The sequence below is a fragment of the Excalfactoria chinensis genome, chromosome 2 (assembly GCF_039878825.1).
Source record: "Excalfactoria chinensis isolate bCotChi1 chromosome 2, bCotChi1.hap2, whole genome shotgun sequence".
Classification (NCBI taxonomy): Eukaryota; Metazoa; Chordata; class Aves; order Galliformes; family Phasianidae; genus Excalfactoria; species Excalfactoria chinensis.
This window is the reverse complement of record NC_092826.1, coordinates 67,897,193-67,920,292: the sequence shown is the minus strand read 5'-3', so window position 1 is coordinate 67,920,292 and position 23,100 is coordinate 67,897,193. Positions and strand designations below refer to the sequence as shown.

Here is a 23,100-nt window from a genome sequence, read left to right as displayed (position 1 = left end):
TGTAAAATACCAGTAGCAGTGGTTCTGGGATAAGGTATCTGTAGCATTCCAGTACAATATGTTATTTTGCTAACTTTTATTATCTAGCTACAAGATGTGAATTTGTGAGCAACTCTGAAGGAGGAAAAAATCATGATGTATTACTTTACATTAGAGCAGGCCCTACCTCTAGGACAAGGATCTTAGTTTGAATTAATATCTGTTTGAGGTTTCTCATGTTTCCAATATATTAATTTTCCTACTCTTGTTCTCTCAAACCAGGAACCGTGCCACAACTGTATCAAAACTGTGCCAATGTGTCAAAGTCATTTTTCAGAGATGAGTGAAAATGGAAATGAAGTCCTTGGGGTTACATCAGCAGTGAATTTATCTCAGGGTAGCATTAGGGGAATGCTTCCAGAAGTGGAACCTTTTCTGCAATAATCTTGCTCTTGTTAAATCTACCAGAAGAATAGTTAGCTTTACTGATTTGCGTGGAAACAAGATCTTTCTTAGGACAGCACTCAGTCTGACCCTATGAAGAGCAGAAAATCTTCCGAATTAAGGAATAGGAACACGTACAAAGGTGCTAATGAGACCTTATAATGCAATGAAAAGATGTTAGATTTGTATTGCTGATGCATTTAGCAAGCAAACATTGTCATTTTATATATCAGTGCATGCAGCTAGGAATCTCCATATCGAACAGTGATGGAAGTTTTAGCTTATGAAAATAACTTAAAAGTTTGTAGGGTCACATAAAGTACTGTTCTAAACACAAATGAGACAATTTCTTTCCTGTGACAGTGCCCCCAAATCATGAATATTTAGTATCTTCCTTCCTTTACAAGTCAAATTGAGTGTGTGGTGTTTTTTTCCCTCTGTCAAGCTGGTGGCTGTGTTTAATCACATTACGTAAATCTTCTTCAGTAGTATCAAATCAGTTTTGAGTTTTATGATGTGTAATTGCTCAAATTAAAATAGATTTTATTTGTAGGTCGAAGTAGTTCTATATGAACCCTGACAAAAATTAACCATGTCATTTATTTTTACTACTTTTCTCTCACACACATCTTCCTCTCTTCCAAGGACCCTCATGAATTCTCAGCTCAGGGAGGCTTCTTGAGCTGCAAGTTGAAAACCCCAGCCCTCCTACTGGTAGAGCTATACAGAACTTTGCTGACATTACAAGGCGACTGTCCATTTCAAATTTAAGTCAGGTTTCAGAAGATATTCTTAGTGTCAGAAACTGAATTCTGAATCTAAAAAGCCTGGAGATGTAATATGCAGTAATCCAAAACTCAAGGCTTTTGGTTATTTCCAGCTGTGTTTAGCTGATTCATCTGTAGCTTTGCTTTCATTGGCAGTGCTCAACCTCCACTCTAAACTAGCACAGGGTTTCTTCTATAGGTAATGCTAGAAGCCATGACTCTGTTCTGCCACAGACCTCTTGTGAAGAAGCAGAAACATAACTGAAATAAGAGAAGGTAAATGAATAACTAAAAACTTGTGGATACTGGTAATGCAGCAAGTTGCTGTGCAGTGTTTTCTACAATATAAGGTAAAGACCTTAAGTTTTATCTTGCACAGGAACTTAACCATTTGGACTAGATATTAGGAAGAAATTCTTTATTGTAATGAGACACTGGAATGGGTTGCCCAGTGAGGCTGTGGATGCCCCCTCCCTGGAAGCACTCAAGGCCAGGTTGGATGGGGCTTTGAGAACCTGGTCTAGAGGGAGGTGTTGCTGCCCATAGCAGGGGGTTGGAGCTACGTGATCTTAATGGTCACTTCTAACCCAGACCATGCTGTGATGAAACTCTGAATTAAAGCAGAGTTACTGCTTTTTCAATCTAGGTTCAGATGTTTTGAATTAAATTAATTACACTTTTTTATTGCTGAGGCATTCTTTTTCATTATGCACATATTCAAAGAAATAACAAAGTTAAAAATACTAAATTTACACAAAATATGTTATCAGTTACGCTTCTCAGTAGATTTTAGTATTATGGAAACAGCATCTTAGATCTGCCTTTCAGCCAGCTGCTTCCCTCATCTTCTAGCTCTTTGGTTCCCATTGTCTGATGATTGTATGGAATGACAGTTGGAGCAGGGATTCCTGCTTATGCAGCAGGCTGTTTTACCTGGCCATGTGAGCAGCTCTCTTTGAGGTGAAAACACTGCAGCTGCCAAGAATAAGGGATGTGCTAAAGGGTATAACCATTGGCTGCTAATGGAAGCATTGTGCTGTTCTGACAGAGGACTGAGACTGTGCACTTAAGGTGGGGTACTACAGGAGAAAGGAGGATTGATTTGTTCTGCATGTGCCTGCAGAGCAAAGCAGAAAGTCTCACTGATCCTACTGATGTACCTGTGCTTACCACTGGTGAGTTGTGGATGCTGTGTTCAGCAGAGTAACAGCCACAGAGAAATGTGCTTTGGTTTGTTTGGATAGTTTGAGGGTGGGGCTTTTTTTTTTAGACACAGACTAGATTTGGTACGTGCTGTGGACTGGTGTAATCACCAAAAGTGAGAAATTATTCATGAGTTCATGCTACGTACAGCAAACAGGTGCAGATGTAAATAGTATTTTTGCTTATTCTTGAGCAGTGTTTCGTATGTTCATAGGGCAAAAAAAAAAGTAATGGAGTTTGCTGGGGCGAACCATTGTTGAAAGTGGTATTAACACCTGTACTATATCCGATGTTAACGTGGTATTTCTCAAAAGCAAATAATGCAAATGACTGATTAAATACTAGATGCAAAGATACAAAAATGTTTGAAGATAGGATTTGTACCTGAATGGCACATCAGTAAGATTCAAATCCTACTGTATACATTGTGTTGGTAACATGATTTTGTAATCAGTAATACTTATATGTGATAAAAATTGAGTAATTTCTAAGATCTCGCCACAGAATCAACTTGATAGCTTCTAAGTTTAACATTACAGTACAAAGCTTGCATCTCCGTTATAAGCATTCTGTTCCAACTGTCTGTATTTCTACCACAGCAGGCAGACTTGTGAAAAATGAGAATAATGCAGTATTTAATGATAAATGATATGATTTTCCTCTTCCCTTGGCTTTCAAATATGGGCATCATACACAGTGGAACTTGCAACTTCAGAATTAAGATCTTTAATAAGTTCTCATACACTAATTTATCAGAACTTTTTAACATTCTCCAAAAAATCTGATTAAATTATCATATTACATACAATATTCATACCTGATTATTTTGTTCATAAAACATGATGTAGATTCAATTACTAATTGCATTTTTTTTTTCCTGCTTTTCCTGTCCTTTTCATTCTGAATGATGTGCTCTTATGATGATTGCTGTATGCAGATTCCTAGCACAGCTGCACTGAAGATGACTCAGAGTTGTTTCACTGACCTGAGCTACCACCTCATCAGGCCTTGGTCCTCTCTGTTCTTGTCTTCCAAACAATGAAAGATAAAGCTGCCATTTTCCCTTATCAGCAACACTGTAGAACTGTGTGCAGCACATCACATATCTCTGCTGGAAGGTTCTATGGCCAGTGCTAACCCTGCCCCATATTCATACTATGGCATACATATATATGTGTGTGTGTGTGTGTGTATTCTGCAAACCTACTCGTGTCATTTTCACAAGCACTATCTGACTTTAAGGAACGATTCTGAGAAAATAATTGTTTGCTTAGAAAAAACATTACAATAATCAGCAGTATTTCTTTTTTGTGTCTTCAGTTCAACATAGCAGGACATGACAATCGTAAAAATCACAGAAAGGCCTGGGTTGAAAAGGACCACAAAGGTCATGTAGTTTCAACCCCACTGCTATGTGCAGGGTCACCAACTACCAGACCAGGCTGCCCAGAGCCACATCCAGCCTGGCCTTGAATGTCTCCAGGGATGGGGCATCCACAATCTCCTTGGGCAACCCGTTCCAGTGCGTCACCACCCTCTGTGTGAAAAACTTGCTCCTAATATCTTACCTAAACCTCCCCTGTCTCAGTTTAAAACCATTCCCCCTTGTCCTTGCACTATCCACACACATTATATGTTGTTCCTTTCGTTTTATATTTTAAATTCTGGAAGTTAGGGCTATGTGAAAAATCTCCTTACAGAATGTCATGAATATATGTCAGAAAGTCTTCCTTTCTTGTCAGTACCATGCATACAACTGAAAATGTGTGGAAAACTGCAGTGTCATCTGTGCACTGTGGTCAGTACAGTGTAGCACTGAATAATTAGTAAGGTCACAGGAACACCAGTAAACACTGAAGGTGCTGCATGTTGTACAGAATTAACCTTATGCAGTGAAACTGATGCTTCAGAGAAGACTTCTCAAAAAAAGTAATTTCCTTGGCTTTTCATCTAATGTAGTGATTTTAACAACCAATGCACATTTTATTTATAATTCCTTTTATGGGTTATGAGTTGTGCGGTGGGAGATGAGCTCTGTAAGTGATGATGTTCATACTGTCTTTATACATATACTGAGCCTTTATTATCATTCTTTCATTCTCATAAGGACATGATGTAGCCCATATCTGAAGTCTCCAACTCATGCAATATGGAAATATTAACAGAGGCCTTATGTGTGAAATGCTTGACCATGCAATTGTATAAATGTGGCTTGCTCCAAAATAGTATCAGTAGCCAATGAGATTACATGCAACGATGAAAATGGTGCTAATACGCTCTTGCATGTTTTCCCTGTACTTCTTCTCCGTCACCCTTTTTGACTGTATCTTCTGAATTCTCCCTTCGTTTTCTTCCAACAAAGGCAAATATGCCATGAGGGATCTGGTCCACCGACTGCCAGGCGCTAACAACAGCAACAGCTCAGCGAGCAAGGCCATGTCTGATGACACCGTTACTGCCATTTGCTGCACGCTGCATGAAGTCATCACTAAAAACATGGAGAATGCCAAGGCCTTACGAGACGCAGGCGGCATTGAGAAACTGGTTGGCATATCTAAGAGTAAAGGAGACAAGTATGTTTTGCAAATCCTCTTGCACCTTTTTTAATATCTCCAGTAGTTCTAACTAGTTCTTAATGTGTTTGCCTCCTCTGTGCAATCGTGAGTTGAATACTTTGGTTTCATCACAAATCATGTGCCCAGTGTGAAAGGTGACAAGAAACAAATATAATAGCAAAAGCCTCTGCTGCTGTAGCCCGTTTTTGAGGTAGACGTGTGCACTGTAAGAAAGAGTAATTGTCTGCTACCTCAAAGCAGTTCCAGAAGATCCTGGTAAACATTAGGGACCAGAATTGTTGGGCTGCACTGTACAGGGATCCCATGAAAGGAAGGGATGCTGCTGCAGTTCTCTTACTGCTCCTCCTGCTCCGGTTGTATAGTCACTGTCCCTCTTCACCACACCCACCCTTTTCCCAGCCGCCAGCTTGCTGGTAAGGTGGACTGTAGAAGAAAAATGGATCCATGGATATTGTGAGCACCTTGCTTCTGAGAGAGCATTAGCCTGCAGGCTACCTGTGAGGCTCTAAAACAAAAAAAAATCCTGCACACAACTGTGACATTTTCAGAGCAGCCACGGTTTCATCTTGTCCAGTTTCCTATGTGTGTGCTTTTCAGGAAGAGTTCACTCTTCATCCTTCTTTTGCCTGACTCAGCGTGATTCTTGTATTTGTCAGTCCACAGAAGTATAATGCAATGGGACTGGGGTAGTTGGAAAACAAAAAGCCTTCAGTGTAGTGTAGAAAACTTTCAGCACCTGCTGGAAGCTGTCATCACACAGCCTACTGCAGCATCAGAGCTCTAATAGAGCCCCTACAAAGCCAGGCCAGAAGAAAGAGGAAAGATTTATACAGCTTACATTTGGTTTGAGAACACCTGTGATCAGAGCATTACCAATATAATTTAATCATATTTCTTTTCCACTGTTGCCACTCTTTTGTTTCATAGCAAATTCATTATTGAAACATTCTCACACACTGGCTGTAAAGGGCAAAAATTGGTAGTATAACAAATGTGGGAGCTCCCATGCTCCGCTACTTCATTTATGCTTGCATTATTTATTATTATTAAATCTATTTGATTTTTTTATGTATTTTTCCTAGATCAAGTGTGCAGATTGCAAACAGGTTCATATCCATCTCTCATAAGTTGAGTGTGTCTTTCCTCAAAATAATGCATTTGTCTACCTATTCATTATCTGGCAGAGACCATTAATACCTGTTGAGTCTGGAATTTTCAGAGTATCACAAGCAGTCTTAGGAGGATTAAGGGTGTAGGTCCTTAAGTATTTAGACCAGGTACTGTTGCCTTCCAAAGTAGTGATATTTGTCCTCATCCAAAACACTATGAGCTGCAGTCAGATGTTCTTACTGTTACAGGATACAAAGCTATAGAACAAGAAAACCTATCAACTCAGTGATGCTAATGCTCATCTTAAGTGAAAGTTTCATTTTTTCAACTTCAAGAAATGTTCTTCACCATTTTTCACCCATTGCTTTGGTTTGCTTTCTTGCTGTTTAAAAATCAGAATGGCTAGTTGTTGGACTGATAGAAAGTTCTTGCATTCTCATGCAGTAAAAAACTTCAATATGAATTTGTCTTTTCTGGGATGAAGCATCTGTTTCTGCAAGTGCAGGATGCTGGCCTGGTCACGTGGTGCAAGCATAGAACACAAAGGTGTCAGTGCAGGGTGCCCCAGACTGGCCTCACTAACCTTTGGAACATGGCCATGGTTGTCACACGCTCCCAACATGAAGACAGCAAGAGAGAACTAGCATTCATAAGGTCATATTGGCCACACACAGGTCTTTACCTAGCTCCCATTTCTCCTCAGTATTTACATTAAGGTTGATGCATTTATGGTTACTCTATGGTTATTCCATGCTATCCATGCCTCACTAGTCATTACGGCTGGGAGTATAAGAGCAACTATTCTTGATACTGTTTATCAAATTCTTTTTTATTCATCAGTTACCCACCTATTACTGTACTCTTGATGAGAAATGGGGAAAAAAGAAAAAAATAAACCAGAAGGAAAATAATGCATAAGATAATAGACTCAGTTATGCCATGAACATCATTATACCAGCTTTACTCTCAGCCTTCCAGTGGCCATTCTCAGAGGTCACAGCACACCACAGAACAACTAAGTGACTTGCTGTCCGAACCAATAACGTATGCTGCTGGTTTTCTGGTTTTCTCTTTGGTTTTGCAGTCTCCTCAATAGCTGCCCCAAGCTCCATCATTCATCACTTCAGACTTTGGCCTTTGCAAGGTTTTCTAGTACTCTACTGCTTTATACAAAGTATTGGTGCAGTATAGGAGCTTAAGTACATAAATTATGCTCCCTAAATGATCTGGGTTTTCTTCCCAGTCCCTTTCTTTTCAACTGTATTTGGTTGAGCTAAATGCTCTTAGGGTTATTCTGTTGTTTTATGTGGAGTTTTTTTAATGCTTTGTTTTGTTTTTAAACATTACATATCCCAAGAGGTTTATACGAATAACTGAATGAAACAGTAGTTTAGAGCCTCTTTGAAAACCTGCTTGAAGAGAAAGTTCATGTGAATTTTATGTGTGATATGTGTGATTTTTAACATAACATTAATAGCAGCCATCATTAATAGTATGTTGTATGTAAGATGAAAATCCTAGTTGGGATTCCTGATGAAATTCACCGTGACTTTTTATAATTAGTTGTGTTTCTGCATTTGGACTGCCCTGCAGATTGTAGCACAGTGCTCACCACTCATCTAGTGTTTCTCCTGGCTGCTGCAGAGGAGCACTTGATGCCACCTGTCACAGAATCAGAATCACAGAATCACCAAGGTTGGAAAAGATCTAAAAGATCAGCCAGTCCAACCATTCACCTATTACCAATAGCTCCCACTAAACCATGTCCCTCAACAAGTCTGTCATGACTTGAAGTATGGCCATGTGTAGAGAAAGAAATTCTGGCTCTAAATTGTCCTGGATGCCAAAAGTTTTAGCCAGGACATTCTCTTAGATGTATGAAATGCCAGTCAGTTCAACAGTGCTCGTATTGCTGCCTCTCCCATTCCTTTTGCTGTGCTCTCAACATGAATCCTCATTCTCACTATGCTCACATTTTGCTCCTCACTGAATAGTTAGTACTGTAGAAATAATGTATTGGGCTTGCTTATAAAAACATTGTTTTCTGAGATGCCAACAAAAGACCTTGCTGTACACTGATAACACAACTTCAGTTGTGGGTTTAAGTTCATAGTAATGCACTTGAAAGTTTGGATGAATGGAGATGAATGGCATCTGGCATTTTCTTTCTCACTTTTTTTTTCTCTCTCTCTTTCTTTCAATATATGTGTGTAACAGGCATTCGCCAAAAGTGGTGAAAGCAGCATCTCAGGTCCTCAATAGTATGTGGCAGTACAGAGACCTGAGAAGTCTCTACAAGAAGGTAAGGCTTGAGTTTTTTTCCAGATTTGTCATCTTTCATGTGGCTACCAGAACTTGGGTGCTGAGAGACTTCGTAGGCCAAAACTGAAAATTCATCTGGAGTTGAAAATTTCTCAGACTTGGAGCTGTAGATTTTGTTTTCCCATTTCTACTTTTAATATAGGAATACCTCATTTGGAAAAAAGAAAAAGGGAAGAAAAAAAAAAAGCATGGCAATGAAAATGGGTTATGAATTTGATTTTCTAAATAATTCATACAGAAAGTGCTCGATATGACAGCCCTGGAGAGTGAAGTCCTCTGTCCGCAGAACAAACCTATGCAAGCTCTCCTATTGTTTCTTTCTTACACCTCCTCATACTATCCAGAGGAGGTTACCAGGTTTTCAGCCCTTCAGCTCCCAAATTTCCTCATGAGATTGCCAACAAGAGTATCTGAAGATGTGGCCCGTAGGGACCAGTTACTTGTGAAGCTGAGCTGAAACTTGATAGCTTTGCTTCCAGTCAGCTGGCAGACAGTAGCATCAAATACTTGGTTTTTAGACAGTCTGTAGAGAGCACCATGCGATTCCCACAGGTCTGCTAACCTCTTAGAAATGAACTGCAATGTGGGTAATGTGATCCTGTGAAAGAAATTTCCTATAGTTTTTAAAAACAATTATCTACTCAGTAAATGACAACATATCCAAGTACTTACTGCGGAATATTTCCAAACTGAATAACACTGTGGTTATACACTATAACTACACTGCTTGTGTAATTATCGTTCTGCAGGCTTAGTTCTCAAGGGTCTGCTTACCATGTGGAATTTCACAGCTTATATAGTTGCTATTTGTGGTCTCAGCAAGGAGGGCTAAGACTTCATCTGGCAGAAAAGTTCAGGTCCTGGTTAAGGCTGGGATGTAAGAGAAGGAAAGTTCACAGTGTTGTAGTTCATGCTGTGTGTTTTGCACAAGGAGTGAACTTAGTTATGTGGAATTTATGCACTAAGTCTCAAAGTCTCCGAAGCTGATCTTCCGCTTGAAATGCTGTTCTGCGTGCCTCAGCTCTGCCTTGTGTCTCTGAGGAGCAAGGAAGACAATTATTGAGTTTATCCCACTGCTCACTTCCATTAGTTTCAATCACCCTTTGGAATCCTGGGGTTACAGTAGGTAAAGGCACTCTGAGTAATGTCTGATACTCGGTTGTTCCATTTTGAGGTGGAAGCAAACAGGAGCTAAAGTAGACTTTTCTTGAGGCAAGGCAGGAGCAGACTTGAGGTCTGCATAGCCTAACTTCCAGGCATGTGGGTGGCTGCTCTGTAGAGGCTAAACTTTATTACACTATAATCTGTTCGAGATTCATACCATGACTAGCTCATTTTCAGCCTTCTAGCTTTATATATATGCTGTGATGGATAAGTGGTTCCTGAGGTTGCTCCATGCACAAGGTAATCTGTATGCTGTGTGGCTTCTGAATATATTGCTGCCCAAAGGACATTCTGTTGGCTGCCAGTGTGAATGTGCCCAGTAATGTACTTAAATACTAGACATGCTTGGATACTAAGCACCTTGCATGCTTAGAAGAACATTTTCTGAGGCCACAAATGCATGCTTGAGGTATGGAAAATAGGGCAGGCTATACTTCAAGGTAGCTTCCAGGATATTCTTAGCAGAGTTTGACTGTCTCCATTCTCAGGAAGAGGTTTAAAAATCACAGTATTGGCTGATTCCTACAGACTTCACTAAATCTTGAAATGAAGTTCAACTTCTGCTGCAAGGGCTGCTCTGAAAGTAGTGCCTCCTATTTAAGTATGCTGGCCCTCCATGTAAGAAGCGGATGTTAATGGTATGGCAACAGGTGGTATGGTACCGGATGAACCTTCTCACCAGTATCCCATTCTGCTGTGTTGCTGCGTGACAGATGGCAGCAGAGGGACATTCTGACAAGATGGCATCTGACATGGAAGTGCATATGAAGCAATGGTGTGACATTGAATTCCTCCGTGCAAAAAAATTGTACCCACTGACATTCATCAGTGCTCGCTGAACGTTGATGGAGTCTAAACAGTGGATGTGAGCACAGTGAGGGGTGGGTAGTTCATTTCAGCAGTGGTGATAGCAATGTGAAAGACAGGCCATGTTCCAGGTGACCAATCCACAGCTGACACAGCACAAAATGAGGGGCATTTTTATCTGCTCATCAGTGCAAATCTGCAGATTGTGACCAGGGAACCCTGTATACAGCTGAACATCAGCTTCAGTATGTTGGAAATGATTGCAACATCGCTGGAATATCACAGATTTGGTGCCAGGTGGATCCACAGTTTGCTCACAGAAGAAACCCTGTATGCAAGTTTGGCAGAGCCGCTTGAACCAATATGAGTCTAAAGGTGACTGTTTCTCAGATCACATAATTCATGGCGATAACATATGATGTCACCACTATGGCAGTGCATGGAATAACAACACGTGAATTCCCCATTGAAGAAAACATTTGAGACATAACACTCAGCAGGTAAAGTGATGTGCATTCTCTTTTGCAATAGGAAAGGGGTGATTCTTCTGGATTTTCCAGAACCTACACAACACCATCAACTCTGACTTACATAACAATGCTGGCTAAGCTGAAGGCTCCAAATTTCAGAGTCAGGCCTGAGAAGAGGACAGCTTTTCTCATGAAACACAATAGCGTCAGACCCCATACCAGTGTGAAAACCATGAAGCACATTGCCACTCTTGGCTGGACCTTCCTGTCACTGTGTAGACCAAATTTGGTGCTTTCTGTCTTCCATTCGTTTGAGCCAATGAATGATGGACTGCATTTTCTTAGCAACAACACCATTATAGCAGCTGTGAAACAGTGGGTCATGCCTGCTCTTTGCTCTTGTTCATCACTGCTGAAAATGTGTGGCTAATGGTATAGGCTATGATGGAAAATAGCATTTTTCAGCAGAGAATTTGCTCTTTCAAATTACTGTGCTCTTTGTATCAGCTGTAGTTTCTACAGAAATAAATAGAAGGCATTACTTTCGAAGTGACCTATGTCTATGTATCTTCATATGTCATTATATATGCTGCCAAGCATCATATCAGTGCAGTTTCTTGTACTCCAAATGTTTGGATAGTTTACTTAAAATAGGGCACTAACCTTAACAAAGTCACAGTATTTATCAGCCTTGCCTATAACAGGCTGATCATTGTGCTGGATACCTGTATTTCAGGACTATTGGAACAATAATGTTTTTATAATTGGAAAGATGCAACTGTTTGCATTACTATAATAGTCAGGTAGTTATGCAATAAAATTGCCCAATATAATATTTGTCAAATTATGCTAGTAAAATGGAATGACTGTGCAGCTGACAGTATAATACGATACGCACTTCACAGTATCCTGCAGTTTCACAGCTTTTTTGAAGGGCAGGTAAATCCCATTGCATAACCATTTGCAATTTCATTCTAAGTATCTGTACAATTATTTTCAAAGAATTGGTGGCATATAGAGACACAGTTTGATATTGTAATACAGGCAAATTACAAGTATCACATCATATTCAGGGGAAATCAACAGCACTTACCTTACTGTTGGAGAAAAAGTGTAACCAAACAATTTGAATTGTGGTATGTTTTATAGCTATGTGTTTACAGTAGAGTAAATGAGGAGAAGTTGAAAGAATGGAAGTACTTTGTAGTAATGGGGAAAAAGACAATACTTGTTTACTGCTGATCCAGTAGGTAGTCAATAGATTTAGCCCAATTATATTACTGTGTCTATAAACACATGAAAACCTCAAGCACTCTTCTAAGTTTGCTCAACATTACAGGAATCATTTCATAGTTGGCAGAAGATAAGCTGCACTGACAGAAAGTTCAGCCAGTGGGGACTGATGTGGCAAGTCACTTAATGATTTGCCAAACCTGTGAAGAAAGCCAAGAAGTACACAGTCACCAGTTTTCTTATTGTGGCACTCCCTGATAGATTCCTGGCTGTGAAGTGCAGGGAATTGAAAGAGTCAGAATTTTGTTTCCCCACTGCTGCCATGAGCAGAATTGCAGTAGGTAGGGTGAGCAGTTCAAGCCCCATCCCATCATGGGTGAGAGTGCCCTTCAGCTTCAACCAGGGGAACATTAAAATGCCTGTATAGTTAAACCTAAATTAAGCAGCCTCTAAGTTTAAGAACTCAATATTGCATACAAAATAGCCAAAATAGACAGATTTTGGGGTGCCATCTTCAGCTATGCTGCTTAAGGGAATAATCAGATTTCATTGTGCCACTCAGTGTCTGACCAACGTTGCCGATTTCTCTGGATCAATGAATGCCAAATACTGCTGCAGCAACTTCAGTGACTCAGAAAACTTTATTGACTAGTTCAAACAATATGCCTTGTCTCGAGGTGTTCATGTACTTGTCTGAGAGTGCAAAGAAAAAGAAAAAAATTTAAGGTCCTATCTAGTGGTTTTTAAAGGAAGGAAGGAAGGAAGGAAGGAAGGAAGGAAGGAAGGAAGGGAGGGAGGGAGGGAGGGAGGGAGGGAGGGAGGGAGGGGGGGGGGGGGGGGGGGGGGGGGGGAGGGGAGGAGCATATCAAATCTGATAAACCAACTGAAGTTAGGGATATAAGTATTTCTTGGAAGAGTTTAACTCTGTGCTGTGTTTAATCAGAAAGGCAGTACAAGTAAGACATTTCCATAATAGGTGACTTATTTTGTCTGCTTTTGTCCTCAGGACTCCCTTCCTTAATACTTAAAATCTGATTTTTGAAAGTTGTTAATGATTACATAGTCCATGGGCAGAGGGTGTACCAGTGGCTCAGTGCTTATGTAAAATGAGTAGGGAAGCTGCCTAGCTTGTACTTGTGCTTGGGATTTGTGGTCCATCCTTCTTCTTGAACTATTTGGGCAACCTGTAATCAGCAAGAGGACTAAGTGCAACTTACAGTCTCCAGAGGAAGGTCCTGCCCTACTTATAGTTTAGGCACCCAAGAAAAATCAAAGGAACTACTGTGGTGATTCTTCCAAAGGCACCAGTTTCCATGAGAGGAACACGGGACCCCACACCAGACTCTAGTGTGATAGCTGCTTGAAGATGTGAAGGCACCTGGGGAAACCCAGATGTGAATATGACTGTAGGAGAGCAGATTTTGATTAGCTGCAGGTGGTAATCTATCTGTCTATCTCGATGTTCAAGAAATAACCAACTGTTCTCAAACACTTGTTAAATTACATGAGGAAATTTGAGCAAAAGGGTTGTGTGAAAAGGGAAACTAAATGAGCTTAACGTGAAAGAAAACTTATTAGACTAAAACAAGCTACAGTTAGCTAAAATGCTTGTAATGTCAAAGAGCTGAAGGGACTGTCAGGGATAATGTTTTCTATTAATTGTTTTGCTTTGCCTAACCACTTAGACTGCAACAGAATGTCTCTTATTACATTTACGGTTACTCTGTCTTCCAGGATATAAGTAGAGGTCACAGAGAATTTGCAGGAATTATTTTTCTTTTCCATTTATTATCATAGGTTTCTGTTCTTCATGGAATAATAGAAATATTTGTCCTATTCACCGACTGTTTGAAAAAAAAAAAAGCCAAAAAAAACGCAACCAATTACTTCAGACTAGGGAGGCTGATAAAGGAGATTGTCCTTCAGTGTGTACCATGCCATTTACAGTAGGAAAAGTATTGTGAGAGGCATTTAATGAAGTCAGGGTAGTCACTCTAAAGATGGCTTTGTGTGTTCGTCAGCTGGAAAAGATATTTAAAATTGCCTGAAGCCTTGCAAGCTGTTAAGTGGGTCTGGATCTGGGAGAGGACACTCTTTTCATATGACTTTCAGAATAATAAACTGATGAATCTATGAGAAAGTCCCTTATTGCTAAATGTTCCATGAAAATTGCCAGCAATAGACTTCAAAGCCCTAGTCAAGGTGCTTTAAAAATCTGAAGTCTTTCTTCAGTAAAATATACCTATTCACTCTTTAAAGCTATTAATTGCATCACGTTAGCATGCAGACTTGGAACACATCTTTTGGATTTTCTTCTGGTAACATTATCACCAGTCTCTTAAAAGATGCTGTTTTTAGGTTAAATTTATCTGATGAAAAGGTCTGTGCAGAACTTAAATCCTGTATCAAGATCTAAATTCCAAATTGAAGTTTATCAAAAAGCTGGCTTAACTTGAAGGGCTATACATGTGCTCAAATTGATAATGTACTGATCTTCCAGTGGGACTAAATGTATTACTATGTAATGGTGGAGGTTTTTTCTAGATGTATATGTCGCCCTTTCAAATAAAAGGTGGATTAGTGCAAGGTAGCCTCTACACTCACTGTAATATAAACTGAATATTGTCTTTACAGAGAAGGCATTGTCTAGAGCCCATTTTTATATTAACTTTGAAAATGCAATACCTGATTAATAAATGATTGACTGATTGATTGATTTATGGCAGTGGGCGGCCCCAAGCTTCAGTGTGGCTGAGGACAGAGGATTTTCACCAACCCACCACTCTGGGTCATGGCACGCTCAGCATACTCTCTCCCAGAGCCAAGAAACCAGAATCTATTCCCCATCCCAGGTATTCTGGCTGTCAGCTGACCAGTGTTGAATTGTTATGTTTAATGCATACTGAGATTTGTACCCAGAAGAGTTCTACAGAAGATGTTTGAATCAAAACTAGGAAAAACTTACTGGAGAATATATTTTTAAATTATATGCATTTTATTATAGTAAACTCTATAGTTTCTAGTTTGAAAGCTGCTCGCTTCACTTAAGGAGCAGTCCCATTCATTTCCTCAGCGTTAGTAAGAGCTTTGCTCTTTCAGGGCAGCACATACCAGAAAGGGATAAGTGAGGTCCATTCAGATCCCTTTCAGTCTTCCTATCATTTCTGTAACTTTTTTTTTTCTTTTCTTGTCAGATCCTTTCAAACAGAATGGTAGATATTGGTAACCACTGTGTTGCAGTAGAAGATTAAATTTCTTAAGCAACTTTGCTTTCTTTTCTGTGGCATCTTTAGTAGAAAAGCAATAGCCTGGCATTTTAGTATGAGGATCCCAGGGGAACTAGGACATCACAGGAAAATTAGTGTGTCCAGTAGTCAGTGAAATTCTCAATATTACAATTTCCAAGATCTCTGTTAATAAAGAGCAAAGGAGATTTCCTTCAATTGTCAGTTCAATTAATGAGAATTAGCACAACTGTATATTTTTTATTAAAGGCACTATTTAATTTAGGTACTAAAATTCCCTTTCCTTAACAAAGTATAGTCTTTGAAGTATTCTTTAATTAAAGTGAAGGCATATTGTATGTTCCACAGACAATAACAAGTGTTAGCTGCAGGCCAAAAGGTTGTCTGTTAATCTTTTGTCAACCTTTCTTAGAGACAGAAGACACATCATTGAGGAGTGTTGTGTTAGAATTCTGTTTTTCTTATCTTTGTTTGATTTTTTTACAGCCCAGTTAACACAAGGCTCCATCACCTCATAGTATAAACTTATTGTTTCACTTACCTCTCTTTTGATGGCATGTGCCTTCCCAAGGATTGATTTTCTAAGAGTCATTCAGAACTGTCAAGTAGTTTTTAACACTTGTGTTGTTTTGTTGCCAGCTTCCTGCTTAAGTAATATACTGTCTGTCTATACAATTGAAACGATTTCAGGCAAAATCACTGACTCAGAAGAGGAAATTCTGCAGATAAATGGAGCTTAGCTGTATAAAACCAGTTATTCAGTTGTTTCAGTTACTTCAGTATTTATGATTCTTTGTAATAAGAATTTTATTTTTTTTACTGTGTTTTAAATGTTAGCTGTAAGGTACAGTTTAGACTGAATTGAAGATTCCATACTGATGATAGTACTTTCATTATAACTATCCTGTGTAGCTGTAGCCAGACCTTGCACTCCCCAACACTATTCTGATGGATGCTCTTTCACTGAATAATATCTAGAAAAATAAAAATGTGATGGCTAAGCTCAATTAAAGCCAAACTAATCATCCCACACTACTTGAAAGTACATGTATACCTGTGTGATAACATATCTGCATCTGTGCTGGTAAATATCTGTACATGCATTTACCTATATGTGTATATGAACGTGTGTGTATGTGAAATGAACTCACAACCCAGCATAGACCTAGGAGATACTGTTGCCTTTAAGCATGATGTCTGAACAAACAGAGACTTGGATTTGCTAAAGGAATAAACCTTCATGGTTGGAGCAGTGAGCTTAGAAATTACCCACAGCTGTGATTGACTGTGGCTTTTCCCCTGAGGGCCTTAAAGATGCAATGCTTTCCTTTAACATTCAGCTACGTAACGAGCAGTATTTCAGCAAGCAAACTCAGAACAGATTCTTCTAAATTATCAGATGGAGTTTTGCAGAAGGTGACACCATTCTTATCCAAAACCTGCATGTCTGAAGGGGTGCTGATCATAGTTTGCCCAAATTCTTCTCTGGGATGACTAATACACATCTGATGCCAGAGCATCTTCAGCATTAGCAGTAAGCTTTTGTGTTTCAGTTGAAAACCCCATTCCATTTTGAGGTGACCAAGTGTAGATTTAGAAGACAGAAATTTAACCTCAGAGCTGCATTAAGTCTGCCTTTAAATTACTCCACCTTTTTGAACTTCTCTGAAGTAAAGGAAATTTAAAATGCAGCCTAGGCATCGGTATCTTTAACTTAGAGCCTTCCTTCTGAAGGGAATTATATCTTACTGAAGTTTCTGAAATGTCCTTAGGGTAGAGAGTCTGAAGGGGTATATAGAAGTGGAAGGTCACATCTACAGAATTTTTCCTCGCAAAGCACAGTCCTTCAGAGTAAGCCTACATTTTGGTTCTTGAATACAGCATATAACCCAAAAAATTATCTGCATGTCTTTCTGAACTGGGAACATTGCTACTCCTCTTAAGTAATGAATGAAAATTTTAAAATATGTACATATATAGCATCAGTTGCTGACAGACAAAGTGCAACTTAATTCAGATGTTCAATACAGGAAAAATCCCAAAGACTTTTAGACAGAAACGTTGTTTGTAATGATATATGCTAGGACAAAACGTTTTCATTCACATCAGTCCTTCTCTCAAAAAGCCATTTGAGAAACATATCTACAATACCTAAGCGCAGCAACATAATCCTAGCACAGCTATCATAATCTTTGTTCTTCAGGGTCGTATGAGGAAATAAAAGTGTTTGTTTACTATGACTAGTTCATGCAAATCTAACCAGGTTTTGTTGAAATGTTATTAAACTGGTATGTCAATGGCAAGTACTCAGTTCTATGATGTTCTTCCTGACCTAAAAATAGGCAGTGGCAGAATTACTGGGAAGTCCTCTGTATTTGTTTCATCTCATCTCCCTAAAACTGCTAACAGACTACCAGTACAGCCTAAATATGTCCGCCGCTTCAGACTCTGAAACAGAAACCTTGTATTTTGAAAAGTCTCTTGCAGTACCCGTGCTTTGTTCTGAGCTGTTTTGCTTCGTCTGTAAGGTTATATAGTTCATCTTGATAGAAGAGCTCTAGCTATTCTAAGAGCACTGTAGGAGAAATGAAAAGGGTCATTGACAGTTTCTTAATTGATTTTATAACTTTTATTTTTACAGAGTACTTAGAGAGAAAGCTGTGGTTCCCCCAGAGTGAGAGTTAGAGGCTTTGGTGCAGTAGTGTATTTCTTTTTGGGTTAACAATGCTAAAATTCTCATTTACTGAACTAAAAACTCATAGTGGTATTTCAGTAAAAAATAATATGCACTTCTCTTTCTTAATGTCTGTGCATGCTGATTAACTATATGTTCAAGAATGAATGCCCCTAAAACTCATGAAGCTTAGTAACAATCACTCAGATCTTTAATTTAAGTGTATTTTGCAAGAACTTCTGAGTGAAAATCAGAGACAGCAGGGCATTATCTAGGGATTTTTCTGCAGAGCTACTGATTCCTTGTTTGTCAGACAGTTGCACATTTGAATGAAGTGATCCACTGTGTTTAGCTACTGTGCTGCTCTTTAGGAGGCACAGAATCCTGTTGCTACTTGGTCACAGTCATTGTCCATGAGCCTATCGTTTTCATCAGAAACAACTGTGTAAGTTTGGTTCTGATCATGATTTTGTAGTGATTTAGCAGGTATAGCAGAAGAGCCGTATTTCTTTGATTTATGATTTAGTACGTAAGTAAGAGTGAGGGTCATTGTTTGGTTTCTAGTCTTTATAAAGACAGTGGGTTTACGAAGTTATCCCTGTGCATAAAATAGTAATTGTCCCTGAAATGTTGACCCTGGCAAGAGCCAAAGATTGCATTTCTAGGGCACGGACATGTTAAGAGAGATTGAATTGCATTACAGGGATAAAAATGACAATACAAGTCAAAAATTATGGTTAATGCTTTCTGAGACATGAGTTTTCTCTGTGCTTACAAGATGCAAGTAAAAATAGTTCTTTGAGATTTTTATCATTTAAATTGTAATTTACATACTTTATGCAGGGGAAATGGGAAGAGAATAGAAGTCATAGCTGAAGGGGCAGATACTGCCATCATTTCCTGTAAGATAGATTCAAATAATTTCATTTCTGGATGAGAGGCAAAGTGATACTTTGAAAAATGAATTTATTTCTTTTTATTGCTGTGTTTTGAAAGCTTTATTATTTGGCTGCATATAACCTCAGTAAAATGAATGATGAACTGTGCTGTATCTGAAGACTTGTCCTTCATGCTTTGCCTCACGTACAGTTGCCTTTTCTTACAGCTGTTTTATTCATCAGATTAGGTGTTGTCATCTTCCCAAGTCACCCAACAAGAAATCAATAATTAATTATGGATAGGCAAAGTGATGCTTCAGTGATTTCCTGAAACCTCCTGGAGTTGCACTGTAAAAAAACAACCAGGGAGAGTTATCTGGCTGTTTTTCACTTGGATAGATTTGGCAAGTAATTAACATATCTCCCTTATTGTGTGTTTGTCCATCGCTAAAATCTAGGGATGAGATCTAAAATTGCAGCAGGAGATTCTTGATCAGAAGCTAATCGTGCTGCAAAGTAAAAGCATTGGAAGAAAACCTGGCAAAGCAAGGCCATCTGAGGTATTTTGAATGAGAAAAATGGGTAGTGCTCTCACAAGACTAGAGTACCTCAGGCGTTGAGATGACAAGTACGAACCAGGGAGAAAAAAAATACGAGAGATAAGGTTGGTGTTGAAGGCTGAAGATCTGAGAGTAATGTCTCGGCTTGCAGGGCTGCCGAGGTGTGGGCTGGGGGGTATGTGTCTCGTGTAGCGAAGAATGAGTCTGACTGCTGATTCTGAGAATGGCACTTTAAAAATGCCCCGCAGAAAACTTAATAATCCTCATTCAGTGCCAGGCAGTTCTGCTATTGTAAATGACTGTCTGTCTGGGAGCTCTTTTTTAGCCTCACGCTGCCCTGAATAGATGTTCCTCTTACAGCTTCATAAGAAATGCCTGTGTCTGTGATGCAGGCCGTTCTAAGTAAGATGTGTTTATGCATTTAAATTCAGAGCAAAAAGGAGGCACAAGCCTTCTGCACATGATAAGAAAGGGGCCTGACCTGGTACACGGCCCAAGGGCAGTCATGCAGACCTGGTGCGAGAGTCCCACAGTGGGTAGGCACCAAGTGAGCGGGCTGAGAGTTGCCAGAAGTAGCCACGCTCGTGAAGGGCTTGTGCTTTTAGTTCTTGAAGTATGACCCTTGCTTTTTGCCCTTGCTCGAGGGATTGCACTGTGCCCACAGTGCTCTCCGTGAGGTTCCTGTCCTCACACTTCAGTTACACCAGGGCAAGGGAGAACAGAGCATCCTTCACCCCAGGCTCATGCTGCTGCAGGTGCCCTCAGCATAACCTGTAATCATTGAATACATAGCATCGTCATCAGAAGGCATGGAAAGCAGCCGGCATTTAACCACTTCCACCTTCCTACAACCACAAAGTGTAAGTGCTGTACTGTGAGCACCTCCTTCACTTTATCTGAATGATTATAATATTTTCAAATCACCTGAACTTGCAGAATTCCTCTGCTTTAAGTAACTTTCTGGCTTTCATAAGCTGTGGAAACAAGACTATAAACATGAATACTAAAACTTCATTTCCTGGTTGAGGCCCTGGCTCATAACTGTTTGGGAGAGGGGTGGAAACAGGAGAATTAGGGTCAGCATTCCTGTGTCCTTTGAATTTGGTGAAATAACGCCAGATTTCCACCTGCAGTCTTAATTCAAAGTATTTAACCTATCAGCAAGCGTGTAAGCTGGGACAGTGCCAGGATCTTCCAGGTACCATCCCAACAACATATCCTGAGTTCCCATCTTGGAAGTAAAAGACAAAATCCTAGGAGCATAAATGTCAATATCCTATTTAGAAGTGTTTGTAACTTAGCTGATGGCATTAAAAGCAAAAAATAAAGTAATATAAATAAGGAAAGTAGGTTAATTCAATGTACATCATAAAGCAGATCGATGCCCAGGAATTCCCTGCTCCTTTTGAGTTTCCCTGCAAACACACAGGAATATCTGGACAGGATGATCTTTTCAGGAGCTGTGTACTGACACTAGGAAGTGGCACTGTAAATTTAAAGCACACACACAAAATAAAGGACATCTGTATTTTTAAATATAGACGTTTTGTCTAGAACTAACTCATTTGTTGGATGAGCATTTTCAGCACTGTTGAAGTCTTTTAACTCAGTTAAAATGTGTTTTGTCAAAGTAACTCAATTATAGTACAAAGACAGTAGCCTTTTTAGAGAACAGCCATCTCTCCTGTCCTTCAGCAGCTGACCACTTCACTGCCATATGCAAAGCAGCACTGCTAGGGAGCTGAATATTCATGTGTGTTCATGGGGGTGGTTTGGATCCACTGCAGTGGGGCAGGCAGATGGAAAGAAGTCAGACTTGTTGTCTTGGCAGCTGTCCTGATGCAACAGCCTACTGAGGAGAAACTTTGGGAAGTGTTCTTTCTTCCCCGCTGTACTGAAGCAAAACATTGTGACTGGTTGTGAAGGTTGTAAATCCTAATGATAAATGTAATGCTTGTTAAGCTTTTAAACTACCTTGTGTCAAAAATCCCATTCAAGAGCTCAGCTAGACACGTGTGTGGATCACCCCAGCCTTGCTATAATTTCAGATTTCTCACTGCAATCAAGTCACGTACGTAACTTTCATATGTCAGGGTACACAGATAATTTGATCCAGTTCTAATTTCTGTTGTATCTTATTAACGTCATGACAGCACGTTCCGATGAAGGATTGCCCAGACCTGTGTAAGTCTGATGAGCCTTGACTTAGTTCACTTCAGATTTGTCTTTTATTGTAGATGGTGTCATACAGGTGCACACCAGTCAGAAAGTTTCATTTAACCTGACAGCAAGGCCTGAGATTGTGCAAGAGACAACACCAGCAACTCCTTCAGCAATTTCTGGCTGAATTTCAAACCGAGTGCATCCTATGTTATGTACTTTCTTAGAGGCAAACTACCTTTTTGCTATATCATCCACTTGTGCGGGGTGTAGTTATCAGTTCCTGCCCGTGGTTACCTATAAAAACTTTACATTTCTGCAGCTTATTACCATAAGCAGTTGCTATTACAGTTAATAGACTGGAACCGGTAAAACACTGGCTGGCAGGTAAGGGAAGTAGGAGGACAAAACAAGTCTGATCCTGTATGATTTAAATCATTTGGCAACATGTCTGTTAAGTCATGAACAGTATCGGGTTTGAGGCGAGAAATAACATACTGGGGAGCCTGCAAACTGAGCAGGAGGAGGGACTCCTCTGTAGTTTCTTGGGTTTTAGCCAATTTGTATCAGATTGATTGTATCATTTTTGTTTCTTCTCATCAGAGTGTTTTTTTCTGGTTCTGAAGATATACTCTTTCGTCCTGCTAAGGATGTTAGTAGCCAGGAGACAGAACAGAAAACACTCTTCAGCATAGACAGATAGTCCTCTCTATGACTCCACCATTTTGGCTTCTCCCCTTTCACCTCTTCAGCCCATAGACTCTTCAGGCTTTGGTTCTCCATTGTGTCACGTGTTGTCACTTCCAATCATGGCTTAATTTCATTCCGTTGTCGTAGTGTTATTGTACAACAAACCAGACAGGTAGCGTCCATGGTACTGCCCACCTCAGGAGGTCAAGGATTCCTCTACTGCAGAGTTATGGAAATTGGAACACACAAGAAAACTGCTGTCTCTTTTCCCCTATATTTTTAACACAGAAAAAAATAATGTGGAAAAAGTGAACTATATTTTGACACAATAAGCATAGTCACCCTGACTAATTATTTCATTTGGCCTTGAAGAAAGCTGTGTGTTCAAAATGACATAATTGGGCAGGAAGGCAAAGGACTTGTTCAGTCTTTAAGCCCAGTTAAAGTTGATCAGTGAGACTACAGTGTCATACTTGTATTCTGCAACGATTAAGCCTCCAGCCCAAATCTAGTCCCTGCAGATTTCCAGCAAGTACATGCTCAGAAATACATCTCCGCTGATCAAGGTCTGACACATACCCTTTAACATCTGACTTAATGCATATATTCATTATAGTCTGAATTTAGAAAAAAGCCCAACAGAACTACCTTGGAAGAGGTGATAAGGACATGCAGTGATATTTGTGTACTTTGGTTGTCCTGTGCCTTCTTGTAGTGTGCAGTTGCTACTTATTAATTAATTACTGCCAGTTAACAAACACATCCATTCTTGTAACAGAACTACAGTGACAAAAGTACTCTTCAGTTTGTCAGATCCT

The 23,100-nt window shown here is 39.6% G+C and overlaps 1 protein-coding gene across 7 annotated transcripts in view; it reads left to right on the top strand.

Moving 5' to 3' along the window:
- The window catches only part of CTNND2 (catenin delta 2), a 607,871-nt gene that overhangs the window by 563,817 nt on the left and 20,954 nt on the right, over positions 1–23,100 (top strand). For 4 of the 7 annotated variants that reach the window (XM_072330397.1, XM_072330393.1, XM_072330392.1 and 1 more), the window contains 3 exons: positions 4,756–4,966; positions 8,297–8,381; positions 14,802–14,927. In XM_072330397.1, the coding sequence (XP_072186498.1) occupies positions 4,756–4,966; positions 8,297–8,381; positions 14,802–14,927 (422 nt within the window). The remainder of the gene's footprint in view (positions 1–4,755; positions 4,967–8,296; positions 8,382–14,801; positions 14,928–23,100) is intronic. The other 3 variants (XM_072330395.1, XM_072330394.1, XM_072330398.1) reach the window with 1 other exon arrangement.